This window comes from Lithobates pipiens, unplaced genomic scaffold (genome assembly GCF_037356315.1).
Source record: "Lithobates pipiens isolate NorthernLeopardFrog02 unplaced genomic scaffold, aLitPip1_a1.2 Scaffold_8, whole genome shotgun sequence".
In the NCBI taxonomy this organism is placed as follows: domain Eukaryota; kingdom Metazoa; phylum Chordata; class Amphibia; order Anura; family Ranidae; genus Lithobates; species Lithobates pipiens.
This window is the reverse complement of record NW_027507903.1, coordinates 88,059,105-88,067,426: the sequence shown is the minus strand read 5'-3', so window position 1 is coordinate 88,067,426 and position 8,322 is coordinate 88,059,105. Positions and strand designations below refer to the sequence as shown.

The 8,322-nt window shown below is 53.4% G+C and overlaps 1 protein-coding gene across 1 annotated transcript; it reads right to left on the bottom strand.

Annotated features, from left to right (window-relative positions):
* Nucleotides 1–2,659: 2,659 nt before the first annotated feature.
* On the bottom strand, nt 2,660–7,987 carry LOC143964320 (acyl-coenzyme A thioesterase THEM4-like). The gene is made up of 7 exons (XM_077474019.1): nt 7,807–7,987; nt 6,997–7,103; nt 5,193–5,331; nt 4,950–5,103; nt 4,705–4,815; nt 4,369–4,493; nt 2,660–3,066 (listed from the first exon to the last, which is right to left on the bottom strand). The coding sequence occupies exons 1-7, from the start codon at nt 7,826–7,828 to the stop codon at nt 3,020–3,022; spliced, it is 705 nt and encodes a 234-aa protein (XP_077330145.1). The 5' UTR covers nt 7,829–7,987; the 3' UTR covers nt 2,660–3,019.
* Nucleotides 7,988–8,322: the final 335 nt, after the last annotated feature.

The following is an 8,322-nucleotide window of genomic DNA, read 5'->3' as shown; positions in this document are numbered from 1 at the left end:
CCCCACACCCCAGAATATGGAGGCTGGCTCCAGCGGTGACCCCACAGTGCAGAATATGGAGTCCGGACTCATCAGTGACCCCAAAATATGCAGGCTGATCTCACTGGTGACCCCACATTCCAGAATATGGAGGCCAGTGACCCCACACCCCAGAATATGGAGGCCAGCTCCACCGGTGACCCCACACCCCAGAATATGGAGGCCAGTGACCCCACACCCCAGAATATGGAGGCCGGCTACACCGGTGACCCCACACACCAGAATATGGAGGCCAGTGACCCCACACCCCAGAATATGGAGGCCGGGTACACCGGTGACCCCACACACCAGAATATGGAGGCCAGTGACCCCACACCCCAGAATATGGAGGCCGGCTACACCGGTGACCCCACACACCAGAATATGGAGGCCAGTGACCCCACACCCCAGAATATGGAGGCCGGCTCCAGCGGTGACCCCACAGTGCAGAATATGGGGGCCGGTGACCCCACACCCCAGAATATGGAGGCCGGCTCCAGCGGTGACCCCATAGTGCAGAATATGGGGGCCGGTGACCCCACAGTGCAGAATATGGAGGCCGGTGACCCCACACCCCAGAATATGGAGGCCGGCTACACCGGTGACCCCACACACCAGAATATGGAGGCCAGTGACCCCACACCCCAGAATATGGAGGCCGGCTACACCGGTGACCCCACACACCAGAATATGGAGGCCAGTGACCCCACACCCCAGAATATGGAGGCCGGCTACACCGGTGACCCCATAGTGCAGAATATGGGGGCCGGCTCCACCGGTGACCCCACACCCCAGAATATGGAGGCCAGTGACCCCACACCCCAGAATATGGAGGCTGGCTCCAGCGGTGACCCCACAGTGCAGAATATGGAGTCCGGACTCAGTGACCCCAAAATATGCAGGCTGATCTCACTGGTGACCCCACATTCCAGAATATGGAGGCCGGGCTTACTGGTGATCCTGGAATATGGAGGCTGATCTCACTGGTGACCCCACACCCCAGAATATGGAGTCCGGACTCATCGGTGACCCCAGAATATGGTGGGTGGAGCCACACTCACTCTTCTAGGGGTTCACTAGGTCTTGCAGGTTTACATGCCATCACTCACCCTTAGGAGTCCCTCCTGCCACGTCTCTACCAGGTGCTGGTCTGTGAGCGTCTATTAATGGGTAGCAATGTGGCTGGGACCGGCTGACAAGGCTGCAGAGAACAATATACAGGGGCCCCCGATCCATAGAATGGTGGAATCCCCATATACAAGGCTGCCCCCCCCCCCCCAAAGTGTCCACCAACTCAGGGGTCCCCAGCCTCAGGTGGAGGACAATGCCAACTTCTCTTGTCTAGTTTCAGGTATGGGGGAGAAGATGGGACTTCCGGGCTCAGGATGTGTCTAACAGGAGAAGAACAAAGAAAAGGATGGGGGGTGATGACACATGGCATGGAGAGGATGGGGGATGATGACACATGGCATGAAGAGGATGGGGGATAACAGATGGCACATGGCATGGAGAGGATGGGGGATGATGGCGCATGGCATGGAGAGGATGGGGGGTGATTGTACATGGCATGGAGAGGATGGGGGGTGATTGTACATGGCATGGACAAGATGGGGATAACCATTGTTAGGTTGAACTGGTGTCTGTGTCCAGCTGGGGAGATACCTCTCTTAATCCTGGGGACCATCCCTCCTCTCCCTCCTCATCCTGGAGACCCTTTCTTGTCTCTATTCATCCTGGAGATCATTCCTCCTCTCTCCTCATCCTGGAGATCATTCCTCCTCTCTCCTCATCCTGGAGACCCTTTCTTGTGTCTCTTCATCCTGGAGAACCTTCCTCCTCTCTCCTCATCCTGGGGGACCCTTCCTCCTCTCTCCTCATCCTGGGGGCCATTCCTCCTCTCTCCTCATCCTGGGGGCCATTCCTCCTCTCTCCTCATCCTGGGGGCAATTCCTCCTCTCTCCTCATCCAGGATCCTTGTCTCCAGGATGAGGAGAGAGGAGGAATTGTCTCCAGGATGAGGAGAGAGGAGGAATTGTCTCCAGGATGAGGAGAGAGGAGGAATTGTCTCCAGGATGAGGAGAGAGGAGGAATTGTCTCCAGGATGAGGAGAGAGGAGGAATTGTCTCCAGGATGAGGAGAGAGGAGGAATTGTCTCCAGGATGAGGAGAGAGGAGGAATTGTCTCCAGGATGAGGAGAGAGGAGGAATTGTCTCCAGGATGAGGAGAGAGGAGGAATTGTCTCCAGGATGAGGAGAGAGGAGGAATTGTCTCCAGGATGAGGAGAGAGGAGGAATTGTCTCCAGGATGAGGAGAGATGAGGAATGGTGTCCAGGATGAGGAGAGATGAGGAATGGTGTCCAGGATGAGGAGTAGGAATGGTCTTCAGGGTGAGAAGAGGAGAGGAGGAATGGTCCCCAGCATGAGGAGTAGGAATGGTCCTCAGGGTGAGAAGAGAGGAGGAATGGTTCCCAGCATGAGGAGAGAGGATGAATGGTTCCCTCGAAGAGGCAAAAGGAGTTATGTTCCCCAGGATGAGGAGAGGAGGAACGGTCCCCAGGATGAAGCGAGAGGAGGAACGGTCCCGAGGATGAAGCGAGAGGAGGAACGGTCCCCAGGATGAAGAAGATACAATGAAGGTATTTGCAACACTTGAAATGCTGTGAAAATATTTTCTGTATTTATTCAGTTTAAATAAACGTCACATACAATAATTATGAACGATTATTAATTACATTTGGTTGGGAGGAGTCAAAGAACAGGGCTGTACAAAAACGGGTACATGGTGGGGGCGGGTTTGAGGTCATTGCACCTAGAAAAAAGGGACCGCTACAAAAGATCAATCCAAGAGAGCGGTGAGTACATTATAAAAAAGTTCTCCCAGGAGGGTTTCTATGGTACGGGATCTGCTGCCCTCTAGTGACAGACAGGATACATTACAGTACAAAGTGCAGCTGCCAACCAACAGAATCTGTAACATTTCCTGAGGTCTGAGATGTGCAAATTATAGTCGGGCTTCAGATTCTCCTGACTTCAACATAACGTACAAAGCTGGAGGAGAGAAAAAAAAAAGTGTAAATTGTCAGAACAACAACAAGAGCAACAGAAAAGGCAGAGGAGGGAGGAGGAGGAGGAATGAGAGAGGAGCAGCAACAGAAACAGCAGACAAGAAACCGGAATGGCAGAGAAGGAGGGAGAGAGGAGCAGCAACAGGATCAGCAGACAACAGGGATGGCAGAGGAGGGAGAGAGGAGCAGTGACAGGAACAGCAGACAAACAGGAGTGGCAGAGGAGCAACGCTAGGAATGGCAGAGAAGGAAAGAGGAGCAGCAACAGGAACGGCAGAGGAGCAGCGACAGGAACAGCAGACAAGAAACAAGAGGAATGGCAGAGGAGCAAAGCCAGGAACGGGAAAGAGGGAGAGAGGAGCAGCACCAGGAATGGCAGAGGAGGGAGAGAGAGGAGCAATGACAGAAACGGCAGAGAAGCAACGTCAGGAACAGCAGACAATGAAGAGGAACAGCAGAGGAGCAACGTCGGGAGCAATGACAGGAGAGACAGAGGCGGAGCAGCAACAGAGGAACGGCAGAGAAGAAGGAGAGGAGCAGCAACAAGGAGGGACAGAGGAGCAATGTCAGGAATGGCAGAGGAGCAGCAACAGGAACAGCAGAGGAGCAACAAAGGAGCAGTGTCAGGACCAGCAGACAAGAAACAAACAAAAAGGAATGGCAGAGGAGCAATGACAGGATTGGCAACGACCGGAACGGCAGACGAGCAGCGACAGGAACAACAGACAAGAAACAAGAGGAATGGCAGAGGAGCAATGCTAGGAACGGCAGAGAAGGAGGGAGAGAGGAGCAGCAACAGCAGGGACAGAGGAGCAACAACAGAGGAGCAACACCAGGAATGACAGAGGAAGAGAGGAGCAATAACAGAAACGGCAGAGAAGCAACGTCAGGAACAGCAGACAATGAAGAGGAACAGCAGAGGAGCAACGTCGGGAGCAATGACAGGAGAGACAGAGGAGGAGCAGCAACAGAGGAACGGCAGACAAGAAGGAGAGAGGAGCAGCAACAAGAAGGGACAGAGGAGCAATGTCAGGAATGGCAGAGGGGCAGCAACAGGAACAGCAGACAAGAAACAGGAATGGCAGCGGAGCAACGCCAGCACCGGCAGAGGAGCAACAAAGGAGCAGAGTCAGGAACAGCAGACAAGAAACAGGAATGGCAGAGGAGGAGGGACAGAAGAGCAATGACAGGAGCGACAGATCAGAAACCACAGATGAGTGACAGGAGAGACAAGAGAGGAAGGAATGGAGTTACAGAATGAAGATTTCCCAGCAGTAGTCCTCACCGGTGGCCTCGCTGTGAAGCACAGCGCTGTCATGACTGCGGACCTGGCATCTGGTGTAGACTTTCTGACCGTCGACCTTCTCCACTCGGCTGTCTATGAGGACTGTGGATCCCAGAGGAATCGGACTACAGACACAAAGAGAACCTCATTACACCTCTCTGCTATCACAGCTTCAGAACATCAACAACTCCTACCCCCCCCCCCCCCCCGCGAGAGTCTCCCCAATATTATTCTTCCCCTGTCACTACCACATCATCACCGCCGGCCATCGATTGTACAATCTCCTGACAACCATGTAGTGTCAGGTAGGTCCTCTTCTCCCCCCTGGGCGCTTACCTCCGATAGTCGAGGTTCAGGTTGGCGGTCATAGCCGGTCCGATGCCGTTTACAATTCCCGCCCCCACGGTGGAGTCTACGATGGTGGCGATGCAGCCCCCGTGTGTGTACCTAGAAGAAGGCAAGAGGGGACGCGAGAGGTGGAAGGAGAACAAGGAGAGCCCGAGGAACCAAAGGATTCTGGTTAGGGTAGGCTCTGCGAAGAAAAAAAAAAAGAAAAAAAAAAAAAAGAAAATAACGCTCACCCTGCGAGGCCCCCCAGATAGGGCCCGGGCTGGAATATGCAGACTGTCCTCTTCTCCGCCTCGTTATAGAACATACAATACTCGAAGCCGATTCCTTCCTGATCCAGGTTCCTGGTGAAGAAACGAGTTTCCCCGTCGGCCTCCAGGCTCATACCTGTACAGGAGGAGGTCAGAGGTCACCAGAGGAGCTTACACTCTAATGTCATCCCCCACCACAGCCAAACACTATTCTTATTCTTGTACTCGATCTGCTGCCAGCGAACTCCTCGTAGGAGGGAAGTCTCCTCCAGCTCGGGTCTCGGCTCAGCTCCTCGTACAGCCTCTTGGTTTCGGGGTTCCAGGTGGGGTTGGGCACGGCGTAGTCCCGCGGTTGGAGGGCGGCCTGCAGATTTAAAAATAAATAAATAAACAGATGTCAGACCTGTGCCCTTCGCTTTGGCTTTTCTATGATTGGGAGGGTTAAAAAGAAGACATTCTGGGTGGAGTCTTTGGTGGATATTCAGCCTATAGGAAGCAGATGTTTGGGATCACCTCCCACTGACAGCGATCACCGTCCCGCGGTCAGGGTGTGAGCGGCACTAGAGGTGTGTGCAGAACATTCAAATTTCTTACGTTACCAAATTTTGGTTTCAGAATTTTAGTTAAAAATTTTAATTTTGTTTATTCATTTTCTGACGGATTCCACAATTTTTTGAAAAACAATTTGAACTCGTAAAAAACAAAAAATAAAAAAAACAAAAAACAATACAAAACAAAACCCAAAACAAAACACAAACACCACACGATCAATGATTCAAATTCTGTGTGAAGAAATAGCTGGTTGCTAAGGATCGGGCTGGGGGCGCCGTCCGCCACGTCCTTAGCAACCGACGACTCGTTGGCTGTCAGCGGGATTCCCCACTGACAGCTGAAACGTAAAAACAAATGAGTGCTGGCAATAGAAAATCCTGGAAAAAAAAACAAACCCCCCCCCCCAACAACCAACCCTGCATGGGCACCAGCCCCCCCCCCCCCCCCCCGATGGGGAAGAGGAATAAAAAAAAAAAAAAAAAAAAGCATAGGGGTCCGGACCTTTATCCAAGCATGCAACCCAGGAAAGGGGGAAGGGGGGGTGTATGAGCAAGTGCCCCCCCACCCCAAACCATACCAGGTCACCATACCAGGGCCCTGCCCTAAGCACCATGCTGATGGGGACAAGGGCCTCTTTCCAACAACCCTGGCTGGTGGTTGTGGGGGGGGGACCCCAGATCCCGCCCTACCCACCTATGTGAATGAGTATGGTGTACATAGATCAAAAATAGTAAATAAAAAGTCCCCCCCAGGCCCTTATCCGATGCAGACCGGGGGGCAGGCAAGGAAAGGGGGGGGGGGGGGTATTGGCAAAAAAACAAAGGAGTCCCCCCCAGATCCCACACTACCTCCAACTATGTGAATGAGTATGAGGTACGTAGTACCCCTACCCTTTCCACCCCAAAAAATTTAAAAATAAATAAAAACCCCTTTCGAACGCTCCACGCTGTTGAATGTCCGACGGTTCTTACATGGCTAAGGGGTGGCCCCGCCCCTGTGACATCACCAACCAGGTAACGCTGGGCTGTTGATGTCACAAAGGGGGTGGGGTGTTTTACATTTCAGCCAGTAGGGAAGCCCGCTGACAGCTGATGACTCATTGGTTGTTAAGGAGGCGGCGGCGGCCACCCCCCCCCTTTAGCAACCAGCTATTTCTTGACACAGGATTCGAATCGGTTGACCTTTTTGTTTCTCCCCCTCCCCCCAAACGATCCGAATCCAAGTCGTACATAAATAATTTGGAATGGGTGAGAAAACGATGAACGTAAATTAAATTTCAACAAAAATGTGTTACCATTTCATCTCCGAGATTCAGATACATCCGAATGGCTACAAATGTATCCAAATTTATATCCAGAGAGGCATAGTGTCTATGGGGCTCCGTCCGGCAGCAGAGCGCGCACATTAGGTGGCATGCCCCTCCCCCACTGGGGACACTCCAGGCGGTTAACCCCTCCCCCAACCAATCAGTACTCACAGGGAATAGGTGTTCATGCTCTACCCTGGCGGCGGCGGCGGTGGAGGCGTGGCGGCAGACGGCAGCGCCGCCCTGGATGATCCTGGAGATTTCGTACAGCATGGTGCCTGAGAGAGGAGACAGGAAGGAGATGAGACGGGGACACCGACATCAATCTATACATTATCCCCCACACTGGAGGAGTACTACATATCCCAGCATGTCCCCCCCCCCCCCACACACACACACACACACACACACACACACACACACACACACCAGAGCACTACCTATCCCAGCATGTCCCCTCCCCCACACCAGAGCACTACATATCCCAGCATGTCCCCTCCCCCACACCAGAGCACTACATATCGCAGCATGTCCCGTCCCCCCACACCGGAGCACTACATATCCCAGCATGTCCCCTCCCCCACACCGGAGCACTACATATCCCAGCATGTCCCCTCCCCCACACCAGAGCACTACATATCCCAGCATGTCCCCCTCCCCCACACCAGAGCACTACATATCGCAGCATGTCCCGTCCCCCCACACCGGAGCACTACATATCCCAGCATGTCCCCTCCCCCACACCGGAGCACTACATATCCCAGCATGCTCTGTGTATCCTTCCTCCACCTAGAACTGAACTACAAAGTCCCAGCAAAGCCCACAAGCTCCAGAACTCAGCCCCCCCTCACCTGCTGGGAGTTGTGATTCTTTTGCTGCTTTAGACCAAAACAGCTCCTCTGCCCACCTCCTCTCCAAACCCCTTCCATTCCACCAATGTCCCTTTTATCAGCATCTTCCAGGACTCGTCTCTATTCACACCTGTCCCTGATTCCGGAGACATTTTCCTGAAGCCTCCGCCTGGAGAAAATCTCCGCCCACTTGAGTATGATTTTTCACCACCACTTAATATTCAGAGGCATGTTATTAGGGTGGGCGGGGCTGCTGCTGACGTCCTGAGCATCTGTTCAGCTCCGCCCGCCCACCCGCAAGTCTCCGCCCACTCGAGGCTATAATTTTTCTCCACCGTGAGAATAAATCTACAGCGCATGCGCTGTTAAGGGCAGGGGATTGACACATGCGCAGTAAAGGCCCGCCGTCAGCTGTGCGAATGACGTAGCCTCACCGGAAGTGACGGGGTGAGCGAAAATCACGGGTCGCATGAAATTTTACAACACCGGCATCAGTCACCACCACCATGCCATCATGACGTCGGTCCCATGGAAGACAATCCCGTCAGGAAGGCGGAGAGGCCCAAATTGCTCACAGAACAACTTCGGAGGAGACAGGAGGAGGCAGAAAACCAGAGCTGCTCTCCCCCGGAGACAGGTATGCTGG

Coding starts and splice junctions, on each gene's coding strand:
- LOC143964320 (XM_077474019.1), bottom strand. CDS start 7,828: ATGTCTCCGGAATCAGGGACAG. Junction 5,332..6,996: donor AGCATGAACACCTATTCCCT/GTGAGTACTGAT, acceptor TTAAATCTGCAG/GCCGCCCTCCAACCGCGGGA. Junction 3,067..4,368: donor GCTTCACAGCGAGGCCACCG/GTGAGGACTACT, acceptor TCTCTCCTCCAG/CTTTGTACGTTATGTTGAAG.